This window comes from Aptenodytes patagonicus, chromosome 6 (genome assembly GCF_965638725.1).
Source record: "Aptenodytes patagonicus chromosome 6, bAptPat1.pri.cur, whole genome shotgun sequence".
NCBI lineage: Eukaryota > Metazoa > Chordata > Aves > Sphenisciformes > Spheniscidae > Aptenodytes > Aptenodytes patagonicus.
The window spans coordinates 45,901,131-45,915,273 of record NC_134954.1 but is presented as its reverse complement, the minus strand read 5'-3'; the positions used below and the strand labels follow the sequence as shown (position 1 = coordinate 45,915,273).

The window sequence follows — 14,143 nt, the reverse complement described above, 5'->3', positions numbered from 1 at the left end:
TCCCAACTGCCTCCTTTTTTCCCCCCCGGGGCAGTTTTCTTCCCCTGCAGTATTTCATAAGACTTAGGGTCTGGCAAAACAGCAACTAGAGTGAAAGAAGGCTGTATGTGAAAATTTATACATTTGTTCTCAAAGACAGTAATGCAGTGAGTGCGTTTATCCCAAGAACGTGTTTTTGTAAGTCGGATATCTCTGAGTATCTTTGGAGCACAGCAGGTTCTTTTCTAATCCTACTCCGCTTCCCAGAACTATTTCCCCTTCTTCCCTGCTAATGTTACTTTGGCACTGACTTCTGTGAGCCTTATACAGGAGATCAGAAATTACTTCCCAGATCATAACTGGATAGTGAAGCTATTAAAAGGGAAACAAGTAAGTCCACTAGAAGTTCAGTAAGGGCCCTGATTCCCCATGTTCATTCTAAGCCTATATGTACCTGCTTTTCCCCTCTCCAAATCCATTTTCTAAGAAGGTACAATACCCAAGTATTATAGTGACAGAGAAAGAAACTTGGTTTGCTCCACCCTTCCTGACAGTAAAAGGATAAGGAAAACACAACAACAAAGAATTATGCCTAAAACAGTTGCCCAGAACTGAAATGTTTTTTCTCCCAGCAGGGCAGGAGCTTAGAGCAACAATAAAGGTGCAAGAACATAGCCTGGTTCAGCTTTTAAACACTGCAGAAGGCTACAAGGACACCTAAGCTGCAGATAAACTTGCAAAGTAGGGAATAGCTGATCTTAAGTAAGCAAGAATGAGTTAAAGTATAAAGAAACGCAGTCAAGTCCATTCTTACCTTATTCAACTCCTTGATAGAGCAAAGGCATAATGTGTCCAACTATAAGTAAATCCCGCTACCTCAGATGCAGGTAAGCTGCTTGGGGTAATTAAGAAAAATGGTCCTTGTAATACTCAGAAGATCAAAGAATCAAGTAGATGAGACAGAAAAGAGAGCAAATTATTTTGAAGCTATACTAATACACCTCCCTTTCTGAAATCTCTTTCCTGCTTAATGTTTAAAATCCTCTCTTAGAAATGAATGTGACAGTTCTTGTGATAGTTCTGCAGACACTGCATGTACCGCATGGCTGCGCCTGGATTTTGGAGCCATCCATGATGTGGGGAAAATACTGCATCCCTCATGCAGACTCTGGTTACCAAGGCAAAGGCAGGTATAAATAGAAACAATCTGATTTTTTTTTAAACTCTATCTAGAAACCTGTGTTGTTGATAACCCTCTGACAGCAACGCCTTACTCCAAATGGTTCTGTTCTACATTTGTGTAGAAACTTCTGGTCATACACGTTTAATCCTTTCCTCTCTAAATAAATAGCAGCTACTTCTGCTTGTCATTCCACTGAAATACGAAAACTGTCTTTGAAGTAAAGTTCAGGCAAATACCTATTTTTCTAAGAGCTTTCATCAACCAAAGGAACACGAGCTAACACAAAGCTTGGAGGAAAACCCGGAAAAGAAAGCAGTCTTTCTCCCTAAGTATTTCCATAAGTGGCCATTCAAATGACTAGCAGTGAAATGATTTAACAATTTTCACATTTTCATCTTCACCAGTAGCTTCCAGATTCTCCACACCAGTGAGATAGATGGGGCGGTGAATCACTTGCTGTTAAATACAAAGGGAATAAACCGGAGATTAATTTGGCTGATGACAGCTTGCAGTTGCAGAATCAAGACAGCCTCAGCTTGAACTGATCTGGATCATCTTTGAAACCAATGGGGTGAATTAAAAATAAAAACTTAAGTTTCTGCAGAAACTGACGGGTTATCAGTAGATCTTATAACTCGCTGCTTCAGTAAGATCCTTGCAAAAAATGTTAAATATTGAAATAAATGTATGGTCTGATCTAGCATGTCATTTCCTTTACACACAGAGTTACATTAAACAATGGACGTAATGATCAAAAATATGAAGATGTATAGTTTCCTAAGTGCTTGAGCTGAAACACAGGAAGTTTCTGGAGCCTCCGAAGAGGGAATAGTTCCCGTCAGTAACATTACATTCACGCCTTCAACCTCGCATCTTGATAAACTGTCATACATAATCACCACGTTTATTAAAACGTCTTGTTACAGAAAGATCACTTAGCTTTTAGTGGAATTATGTGACTGATCTCTCAAAGGCCTTGCAGGTCTGAAAGCTGACATTATTCTGAAGTTTTAATTAAGGAACAAAAAGCAGAATGAGTAAGCTCTTCTTCGCAAGCAACCACTGCAGTTCCTGCTGCACTTCATTTGCTGGAAACCTCCTCCACTTATCACTGCACTTTCAGATGTTCACAGACCTACAGCCTTTCCCACGTCTCCAGCTGCTGGAGTTCCAGGCCGTGAGGTGCCACGTGTCGGGTCTCGTGACCAGCTTTGCAGGCCTCCGTCTTTCTTGGCCTCAGCACATCTCAAATTCTCTTCCCAGGTATTAAGTCTCCATTAACTCTACCTTAGCCTTTGATAGCTGCGAAGCTAGTTTTATTTTTCCTTAAGACAAAAGGAAGGTAGGATCAGAAAAGAGAAGCTAAGGTAAAGAAACGTTAACTGCCATATGTTTGTGCTGTTGGTATCCCTGCAGTGATCCAGATGCTCGCATGCTAGCCAAGAAGCCTCTGCGTTGCCTGTAATGACATCTTAGATTGCTGCAGAGGCAAAAGGACAGATTTAATCAATGACACCAGCACTGCAGTCTGTCCTGATGCTATGAAACGCAGGCTCCCAACCCTGGTTTGCACGTATTCACCGCTAGCCAAGGGTAGCACAGACGATGATTTAAAAGTGTGAAAATTTAGGGCTACTAAATATCCGCCCTGTGTGTTCTGAACAACCTCGCTGGTTACTTTTTTCCCTGAAAACATTGGAAATTTCTATTTCCCTAACTACTGTTTTGCTTCAGGCTTTTTCCCTTAAATGGCCATAGTCTTATGTTACTTGTCAGCTTCAAAAGACAATCACGCGTGCAATATTTTTGTCCTGTCAGCTGGTAGTGGATTTCAAAACAGGATGCCTATTTTTCCCCCCATTATTTGCAACAGTGAGACACAGAAGTCTGAGCTTTTGTTTTCAGTTGGTTATACAGGTTCAACCTGGTGATTCATTCTTCCTGCAGCTACGTTTCCAGGAAAAGACAAAGTCCTGGCTCTTCTCCAAGTTATCCATAGACTGCTTGAGAGCAAGATCAGAAAGCACGCCTTCTCCCGCAGCTGGGACACTTTCTAAGAAGGGAGAAATTGAACAAAACACATCCCAGAGCTGGTGTTATCACCCTGCAGACAAGCAAGGAGGCACATGGCCTCGGAAAGGCATGTGCAGTACTCAGTCAAGGTGAAGATAACAGCAGAATTTGCAGGATTTAAGATTCTTGGCCCTGTGAAGCACAACCGAGCATTTGCAAGGAGCCATTGTCCATTTCTGGGACTGACGGTGACTGTGAAGCTGGATGGCTTATGGAAAATCCTACAATTTAATTTCAAGCATTTTAGGAGATCCTTGGCTTCTTGTTGCAGTTGGTGTGGGCAAGAAGATACCCTTGGATTTGGGAATTTTTCAAGAGTCATTATTCAGATAGGAGCTGGTAACTGTGGTTTCAGATGTCTCCTCTCAGGGATACTGTTGCTCACAGATGAAGGGAAGCCTGGTTTTGCATCACGAAGCAAGGGACCACGGGTTGTGTGGTTATGAACATAAGCGCTAAGTTTTCGGAGAGAGAGCTAAATAAAAACATGCACAAATCTACCTACAAGTAACCATCGCAGGGAAAGTCTGAGGTAGGAAATGTAAAGACTTGTCTGAGAAGTGGAGTTCCTTTGAACACAAGCAGACAGCGGCTCACGTGTATGGGGCAAACTGGCCAAGTAAAGAGACAGAATTACCTTCCCCTGTGAGCCCAAAGCCAAAACACAGCTGGTAGCACTAATATTAGTCCTGTCAAGCCTGGCAATCTTCATTTGTTATGCACCCTGCAAATAATTATACATATAGCTAAGCTTATAGCTCAGAAGCTGCATTCAGTAGTTGGCAGGGTATGTTCCTCACTGGTACAGATCCTTTGACCTCATTAGACTCACATCAGGAGTGAATCTGGTCCTTTGTATTTTCAGAATAAATCATAGGTCTTCTTCATCTCCGCACCTTGGGAATATAGGTTGCTCCTCTTCCAGCTGTCATCACGATCTGACTTAGGTTTCGTTTCAGGATCCCACCTGGCCTTCCTTAAAGGATGTGCAGAGTTCTCCTGGTGATTACAGCAACTTCCCCAGAGGGCTTAAATTAGGATTCATTTCCCACATTTTGGAAAGTTGCTTTCTCTTTTGTGAAAATTAAAGCAAACATACTCTCTCCCCACCACGCATTATTAAAAGCTAAACATGAGCCATCACTTGGAGGAGGAATGAAGGCCTGTATAACAAACTTGCACTCTTTAGGGAATAGTGACATTTAGTGTCAAATTTATAAACTCCCATCTGCGTTGTCATTAACACCTGCTGGAATCCATTCTGCAGTCAGTACCCTTGAGCTATTACTTTGTAGGTTACATTCAGGCCACATTTTCTTTGTGAACGCAAATGCAAGAGAACTACTTTTTATCTTCATAAAAGCAAGATTCCAGTTTAAAAAAAAAAAGGCAAACCTACAATGCCAGAACAAGTCAAAAGCTGCTCTGCTCCTCTCTGTTCCCCAGGAGAAAGATGCAGTATGCTTTTGAGGAACAGACCTAGGGACCCTACTGAAGTTAACTCCTACTGTTGTTTTCCAGAGAGGTGCATCTCGCCCCCGGCAGCTGTAGGGCCTGTGTCCCTGCCCCGACCGCATCTGTGCATGCTCTGGGCACAGCAAATCCCTGGTCTGCCTGCCGCAGCTCAGCTGGGCAGCACCTTGCAAGAAAACCTGCTATGACCCACTCACCAGGAAACGTTTGCCTTCACATTAAGGCATGGCTGCCTCGGTGAGGAATAGCTGCCAGGCAGGAGAGGGGATGCTCTCCCCGAGCCAAGCTGGGCATGGCGCATGGCCGCTGGCTGCGGTGCAGCAGCAGTTCCTGCTGCTTCGCCCTGCTCTGTGCTCAGAGCCCGGCCAGCACTCCCGGGGGGATATTTTTATGTGCCGACCTTCAGGACAGCACTGAAAGCTGGTCCTTCTTCCCCATAGTGAGTGACTGAAACCTGTTAGGTATGCAACTGAAACAGGAAAAGAGAGAGAGAATTAAAAAACCCAGAACACCTTCATTTGAGGATCACACCTGCCTAAAATGCAGGACTTTGGTCTGTGTCTTCCTTGCCTGAGTTATCCTGGTTGAATGCAGCACCGAGGCAGTGCTCAAATGAAACTAAACTTAATCCCTAAGAGGTTAATTGATCATGAATGCTCAGCACTAATCCAAACTACAAATACTGCATGCATTTAAAGCTGAGCGATAAACTGTTTTCTCGTCCCATAAGAAAAAACTTTCACCATTTCAAGAAGTGTTTGCCCAGTGCAGAGGATGACACAAGTTCTTTCCAATTTGTTTGAATTTTGTCTGCAAACATGCAGGTTCGAGCCCGATTCAGAATAGGCTGTAGCTCATGACCAGGCTTCTTCCCAAGTGTCTGCAAACATACCGGTTCGAGCCCTGTTCAGAATAGGCTGTAGCTTGTGATTGGGCTTCTTCCCAAGTGCCTGCCTCTGGCTTGAAGCGAGCAAGCAAATATGCCTGTGAATCCTATTTCCATCAACTTGCAAGTCTCTCTCATGGTGGTTTTCACCCGGTATACCTCGCAGCTGGAGTGTCCTTCCCAAGCGAGGTGCAGAAACGGCGCGCTGCCATCGGTGGGACTGGCACTTGCCAGTGTTACCCTCAGCTCCTTCCCAGGAATAGCAGTGATTCTCCCCGTTACCTGGGACATCGTTATTGCTACTCTGCAATAGGACTTACTAATCTTTATGGGCCAGCCCTGTAATCAGGAGACCTCAGTAAAACTGACCCACCCTCCTTGCACCGTCATCTACACTGGGAATTGCCCTACCCCGGCCGCAGCCCTGGTGAACCAGGACAGCCCTGAAACTAGGTGGGGGGTGAATGCTGCAACTACTGGGAAACGCTTCAAGCAGGGTGGAAAAACAGTTCAGTCCAACAGATTATGTAAAAGCACGGTATTTGGTGCTTGTGAGTGAGGGGGGGTTGCTGCCCACTGGGTGCCCTGCTCAGAGAGAAGGGGCAGTAACTGAGGGTCCTGCGGCACAGACCTCTCTTCCCAGAGCAGGAGGAAAAGGGGTCGAATCTCAACAGTCCATAGTAAGCTATTTTTGGCTTACGCATTCGTTATTGCCAAGATCCGGCATCCAAAATGCCTACTTATCGTGCAAAATGTGGAGCTAGGTATGTGCTGCCCATTGTACATCAAAGTAATTGATTTTTTTTATAATGGAAACTGTCTGATGATTCACTGGGGTAAATCAAGCAAAACAGTCGAAAGACGAGACAGAAAATAGGAAGAGAACCAGGACTGGTAATAAATCATGATAGATGGTATTCAGTATATTGCTATAGCAGTAAGTCAATAGAGTGCTAAGCTGCATAAATAAAAGATAATGTGTTTCATCTCCGCAGGGTGTTGCTCAGGCTATACCTATTAAAAGGATCACCTGGTTCTGCAGAAAATACACACAGCAACAGGTTTTGTCATATTATCCTGATAAATCAGATCTGTATTAAGATTTTAAGAGTTACTTTGCCAAAATGGAGGGGGAAATGAATATTCCTCATTACTGCAGCTACAGGGAAACATGCACAGATATGGAAAAATACTCCTTATTGGTGTGCTGAGGTATGTGGAAGCAGAAGCTTAAATTCTCCTGGAATGACAGGGAGGTGGGACAGTTTGCTGTTTCTGTGATTTCCAGGGGTTAAAGTCAGCTTCCTCTTGCTTAAGGCCTACATGAACAAGGCTACACAGGGAAACAGACTACTGATTTCTTTCCTCCCTCTGCATGTTTGTATATATCCTGATACTCTACAACAGTGCTAGTGCGGGGGCAGAGCGGCCCTCCTCTCTTCCCCTTTGCAGCATTACACACCGAGAAGAAGTATGAGACCCATGGGAAACTTCAGCCTCCGGGAGGCAGAGGAACCAAAACCTCACGCCTAAATAGCAGTGAGACACGTCACGTACTCCAGCCACTTCGAGTTCCCAGCATTTTTCGTGTATCGGGACAAGTACGTGCGGTTTTGGCTGTTGCCCTCAATGGCTGGTTCCCGGTGCTTGGCCACCCGGTGAGCCACTCTTGCTCACTTCTTTTTCACTCTTGAACAAGGATTTTCCACGCCCAAAACTGCAGCTTTGGCAAAGGGCTCCCTGAGGCTGCTCCGAAGCCCAGACTTAGCAGAGGTCCCAGCTTGCTGCTGGGATCCCACGAGGCACTTGCTGCGGTTGTACCTCCCTCCACTGAAGCCAGGCAGCCCCATTGCACGTGCTGGCATGGCTGCAAGGAACAGGGTGGACAGAGTTTAACAAACAGACACTCGGCGTCGCGGCTGTCTGGCTGAGATGTGCAGATTTGCCCGTGATTCCTACCACCACTCGGGACCGAGCAGGCTTGCCTCCGTTGGGGTCAAGCTGCTGGACGGGGCCTGGCAGCGCAGCAGGAGTGCAGCTTGCTCAGCCGCTGCCGCTTTTTAAAATAGAGTCAGCCAGGTGCAAACAAGTAAGGGTATTGCTTTTCTGGTGTAAGAGGGTAAATTACGCCAGTTTTAATATTAAATAATGCAGATGCAAGCCAGCTCTTATTCTTGCTTAAGAATTAATTACTTCACTAAACCACATCAACCCTCCAGCTTTCTTCTCTTCCCCCAGCATCCTCACCAAAAATCAGTGGATACAATGCCAGAGGGAAGAAAACACCAACTTCTGAATAGCTGTTTTTTCTGAAGCCCCTTTTTTCCCTCCCCGACTCAGGCGAATCTCCTGTCCCACCTGATGGTTAAGTCTCGGTCCTTCCTAGACCTGGGAGTAGGACCCGCCATCCTACAGCTTTCCAAGCAGAGTACAGAGGCTGCGGAGGGACGTTGGGCTGAAGTGGTTCAAAAAGCGCTGAAAGGAAATCTTCTCTGAGGCCCTCGTGTAATCCACAGTGAGGTCAGATTTCTCTGGAGTAACAAGGCTTTACAAACTGTCAGTAGCACGGAGAGAGGCTTAGCTAACACAGCTTAGAGAACTTGCCGGCAAGTGAAAAAGTATAATTCATCAGTCTGAGGGAATAATCCTCATATCAGACTATAAATCATTTAGTTCCTCCCTTTATTGTGCCTGGGATTAAGTTGTACAGATTCTAGAAATGCAGCATCTATGACTTCCTCTCGTCAAAGAAACCAGGCATGGTTTATCTGAAAACTCTGCGTCTGCGATCACATGGGAGAGCAAACGTTAGGATTTGTCCTACAAAATGGAGTAAAACCCTGAGCCTGCCTATCTCTGGAATAACTGCCAGCATGATAGCAGCGCTTTGTAATACTTTGTGTGTTCTTAAGTCTTCTGCAGAGCCGTTCTTCTTATCAGGCGCCCGAGTTAAATTTCTGTAGCGATAGTGAGGCGATCCATTGCAGAACGACGTACCTTGGTGTTTATCAGGGCCTCTGACTGCTGTGGGTATCTTGCCCTCTAATCCATTTTCCCTGGAGTGTGTCTGAGCATTCCAGTCCTCTGAGAAGCTCTCAGGTAACTGAAACTCACCAAGCAAAAACGCAGCTGCTGGAGACTTTCAATAACAGAGAAACAAAAGTCCCTGGGAATCCCGGTGGCCCCGTGTAATGTTTCCTCCCCAGGCTGCACGCAGGTTAACGCGCAGAGCAGCAAATTTAAGCCATAAGCGAGCAGCGGGACACAGCATTGCTTATGCTCAACTACTTGAGGGGCTTCACTGCAGAGTCATCAGAACCGACGGCAGAGCTCCCAGGCGGCCGCTGCAGCCCCCAGCCCAGCCAGGCACCCAGCAACGCGAGCCGCCCGCTCAGCACGCGTGGGGACAGGTGGGCAAAACACCCCAGGCCAACCCAGAAGCCCTTAAAACCCTTAATAATGGGGGGAAAGGGCCGGCGAGACTCACAAACAACCTTTTAAACTTAGAAAAGCAGCACCGAGGCTGCCTGCATCCCTCACGAAGCCTCTCTGGACTGCGGCACGCAGCCGCCGCGGAGGCAGCACACAGCACGCAGGCGGGATATTACTATTATTTATTAATACGTCTATGTATGATTTTATTATACTATGTTATTGCTTTCTGTTGTGTCACTATTATTTTATTATTACTATTATAGTAGTAGTAGTATTCTTTTTATGCAGCTCCGGCTGCAGCACGTGCCCGCCCGGGCAGCGCGAGCGCGAGCCAGACGCCCCCGGGGGCGGGGCCACGGGCGGGGCACCGCCAGGGGGCGGGCCGAGGGGCGTGGCCGAGGGGCCGCGGCCGGCGCTGCGTGTGCGTGTGCGCGTGGAGAAGGAAGGGGGCAGGCCAGGAAGGGCGCGGCGGCGGCCCCGTGACGACCCCCGCGCCCATTGGCGGAGCGGCGTCACGCGGCGCCCCGGCGGGAGGCGATTGGGTGGGAGCGAGGCGGGGCCGGGCGTCCCCCCGGCCTCCCCCCGCCCCTCCCCCGGCCCGGGGAAGGTGGCCGCTCGCGCGAGGTCCGTGGCTCGCCGCGTGCAGGAGGCGGCGGGGGGGCTCGCGCGGCCGTCGGGGCGGGCGGGGGCCGCGCCTGGCCTGGCCGGGGCGGAGGCGACGGTGATGCGGCGCTGAGGCCCGCCCCTCCCTCCGTCCCTCCGTCCCTCCCTCCCTCCCTCCTTCCCTCCCTCCCTCAGCCCGGCGCCTCGGCTCCCCCTCCGCCCCCCTCCCCCGCCCCATCCCGGGAGCCGCGTAGCCGGGGCCCGGCGGGGGAGCTCCGAGCTCCATGGGCAACACCGTCACCTGCTGCGTATCCCCGGACGCCAGCCCCAAGCTCAGCCGGGCCCGCGGCGGCGGCGGCGGCGGGGCAGCGCCGGGGCCCGACCGCTGGGTGGACGCGTACCAGGCAGCGGCGGGCGGCGGCGGCTCGGGATCGGCGGAGGCCGAGTCGGGGGACTCGGATCCCGGCGGCGGCGGCCCCCACCTCCAGCACATCAGCGACCGGGAGTTCCCGGATGGTGAGCGGCGGGCGGGCGGGCGGGCGGCGGGGAGCGCCGGGCACCGCATCCCCGCCCTGCCGGCGGCTGTCCCCGTGGTGCCCCCGCCCCGCTCCGCCGCGGGCGGGTGCCCGGGGGGACCGGCAGCCCGGGGCGCGGCGCTTCCCCGCCCGCGGCACGCTCCCTTTGTCCCGGCGGCGGGGGGATCGTGCGGTCCGGCGAGCCCCTCGGGGGAGGGGGGCCCGGCCTGCCGCCGCCCGGCCCCGCGCCGCGCCCCAAGCAAAGTTCCCCGCGGCTGTCACCGCTCTGACAGCTCCGGGGTTTCCTGCGGGCACTCCGCCTTGCTGCCGCCGGACGGGGAAAGTCGGCTGCGGGTCCGGGACCGCTTCCCGAGGTAAAAGCCGCGGGGCCACCGCAGCCGGCGCGGCCGCTTAACAAGTAACCGGCCAAGGGCGGAGGAGAGGCCGGTTCGTCCCCTGCCCGCAGGGCGCCGTGCCGGGGTCCCTGGCAGCCAGCCCCGCTGGCCGCTCCCGGCCCGCTGGAGAGAGGCGTCGGGGAACCCGAAAGAGTCGTGGCAGAGCCCCCGGGTGCTGCCGTTTGAGGTGGAAGTCTGGCTGCTCGGTTCTCCTTAACTGTGGAGTCGTGACTCAGTCGCAATGTTCAGGCAGTTCGCAAAAGCTGCTGCATTTCCAGTCTCTGTTGAACAGGAGGAAGGAAGAGGGTGTGTGGGGAATAAGGGAATTAAGAATCACAAAGATTGTGCGCATATGACATCATTGTGGCTGGACGTGGGTAATTTATAATGTAGCTATGCAGGGTGCTTGGTTATAGCTGTGGACTCATTACACTGAGGTTCCTTGTCATGTAGCTCAGTGTTCCCAGTTTGCTTTCCTTGGGCTCATAGGAAAGTAGGCGTTTGATGTTCAGATTCCCTCCAGTTACACCTGGAGCACTGGTGTCACACAGACTTGCTCTGTAATGCACCTCCTTTTCAGACGTGCCTGGGAAGAGCTTGCAGGTTTGTGCTGCAGTGAGTTACCGAGACAACATGTAACAGGTTAGGGGTGCTCCTGTCTGTCTGTATGTTCACATGATACCGTAAGCATACAGCACAGTGTAATAGCTTGTGATATTCAAAACTTAGTTTAATTAACAAGCGTCTTGCTATTCCTTTTCATAATTATAACCACACCTATATGAAATATATTCAGCTGAAAAAAGATAGCCTGTCTGACATCTTTAACGTACGATGCATACAATAACAATTATCACTGGCCCTACATACTCGTCTTGCACTTAAGAATAAAATTTTGGCTATCAGAGAGAAACTGGCTGCAGAAGAGTGTGAGGAAGCCTTCAGAAATGGAATTATTAAACTTGCATGGTTCTGCACAGCACCATATGGTGCAGCTGTTACAGAAACGAGATGGAACAGTCAGCCCCTTGGATCTCCTGTGAGACAGCTGTGCAGTACAGCAGTAGGAGAAATTATATTTGCCGTCTAGGAGAAATAAAACTTTATTTTTGCGAGAAGATATTACAGAAGTCTCTCGACTCTCCCATACTCGTTAAGGGAGGAGGAGCTAAACGCTAAAGAGTCAAACAAGCCAAGCAAAAATGCCTAAGCTAAATAAATCTGCTCAGGAATAAGGGTTGTATTTGTTTGAATCTTTAGTGTGTGATCTTGTCAGCAGTGCTAAGTAACTGGGCTTAATTGTGAATTCATCCAGATGTCAGAACTGGCCTTGAAGTAGGGAAGTACTTAATTTTTTGAATTTGCAGACATGAATAGAAGTGTATAGTCCAAGAATAAGACAGTAACTGTCTATCACAAATTTTACTTTTGTGGCTATGGAAACTTTAGTCTTGAGGCAGGTGGTAATCCTAAAATTAGAACTGCATAAGTAGTATATGTTTTAGATTATTTTTAAGATCATTTTTACAGTGGTATGTGGTTCACTATTGCATGGCCTCAGAAGCAGATCTGCTACAAGTGACAGATGCTATTTGTCTACAGTTTTCTGATTGATACAACTGTTCAGGGCTGCAAAAAGTATCAAAGTTTGATATCTTTATGAAAATACAATTCTGGATGGTCAATATTAGAAGCAAACTTCTTGTGTTCATTTTTGAATGTTATAAAGCGCTATCAGGGTAGGATTGAAGCAGTTAACTTCAAAACATAAAGCATGATTTGTGAAGTCTGAAATCGAGTGTTATGAAACAGACGTTATAATGAAATTTTAAGTGATACTGCTATCTGTTTAATTTAAGACCTTCTATGAAAACAATAAATCTGTAAACACAGCACTTGCATATACCAGATAGCTACACTTATCCCTCTTAACTCTAGGATATAAAAGCTGTCAGCATACCCAAACCATGCAAGCAGCCTACGTGTTTCTGTGCTGTTGACTACTACAGAGCATTAGTTTGTTGCTATAGTGGTAAGTAGTCCAGCAGTTTAATTTGAGGGATAAATACTACTTCTATAATCTTTTAATGTATAATATAGTAGGTTAGCTAAGATGCCAATTTTATCAATAACAGAAGGCTGGGAGCCTACTAACTGGCCTCTTCTCGAATGCTTTGGCGGGGGGGGGAAAGAGAGAAAGCTACAGGGAAAAAAAGTGAAGATCATCTTGGCTATTTTTGTTCCATGCTGCTCAGTTCTAGGAGTTTCTAAGAACACAGCTAAATATATCAGAAAGCCAGCATCCAAATGTGATGGAGATGCTTCATTCCTTAAATTTCTATCTTTAAGTTGTTTGTTGTTCTCAAGTCTGTCTTAATACTTTTGCACTTGTTTTGCTAAAACTAAATGTTTTGGTTGTATCAGGAATGCAGAAGTTACCAGCTGAGCTTTGGACTTTTTGTTTTGTATTGTTTTGTCTTGCTTTTTTGTAGCAAATGGAATGTGGTCCTCACAGGTCTATGCTCTTAAATGAGGATTATTCTGTAGCTTCTCCAGCACACTACTTAACAGGCACTGCTTAGATGGTCTGTATCAGATCAGAATTAAACAAGAAAAATCTCACTTCCTTAAAGTGGGGAGGTTATGAAGTGGTATTTATGTAAGACAAAAAAGGAGTGGTAAGTGGGATGGAGGTAAAACACTGTGAAACTGCAAGTGTAATGTTTCAACAAAAGTTAATTCAAATGGGAAGGGATTGTCAGATCCACTGCTAAGAGAGAATTTAAAGGCTGACTTTGTATTTTATCATGCTCAAGATCCTGACCCATAACCTCTTCAGTGCATGCTTTTTCAGAATGAGAAATAAGCCTGCATTTGTGGTTTGATATGCTAAGCCAAGTTGTATTAAATAAACGGGAATAAACATAACTTTGAAAACGATAGTTTCTTCCAAATAGGTTCATGCCTACTGTTAATGTTAAATATTGAAAGCTAAAATGAACCTAAAGCTGCTAGCTGACTGTTCAGCTGAGCATTAAGTGTTCCTTCTTTCGGCGTGCAAGCAACAGTCCGAAGCAGTCTGAATTGACCAAAAAGGCAGCTCTTTGATCTTAACTGTGCCATTTGGGCTGTGCTGATTACGGTTTTTTGTGTTTCTTTTGTTTGTTGTGGGGTTTTTTTTCCCCCCAAATGAGTGTCTGTTAATCTTTATTTTGGGCTTCTTTTTTCCTGTGATTTTTTTTCCGGTTATTTAGGGCAGAACTTCTTATGGCTGACACTTTCTTGCCAGATTCCTATGTTTAAACATAGATCCAGTTTTTCATAAATTCTTTGATCCTTGGATAAAACTAGAACAAGGCCTCGCTTGGCAGACTTTTCTCATTTGTACTTGAAAACGTTATCTCCCTCCACCACTGCTGTTTACCGAGCTCAGCAGTTTTGAGCAGAGGTTTGCCTGATTCACATGAACCAAGGGGAAGATTGTTGACCTACTGAACTGGTGGGACAAAATGACCTGGTACCTTCACCTGAAGAACTGGGGAGGTGGGGGGTGGAAAATGACAAGGGAAAAGACAATCAGGGATGAGAGGGAACAGCAAAT

General features: G+C 47.6%; 1 protein-coding gene across 1 annotated transcript in view; it reads left to right on the top strand.

The window, feature by feature from the left end:
* Positions 1 to 9,849: 9,849 nt before the first annotated feature.
* CCNYL1 (cyclin Y like 1) overlaps positions 9,850 to 14,143 on the top strand; it is a 34,122-nt gene continuing 29,828 nt past the window's right edge. Inside the window, exon 1 of the mRNA XM_076342393.1 lies at positions 9,850 to 10,148. Within this exon, the coding sequence (XP_076198508.1) occupies positions 9,917 to 10,148 (232 nt within the window). The 5' untranslated portion in view covers positions 9,850 to 9,916. The remainder of the gene's footprint in view (positions 10,149 to 14,143) is intronic.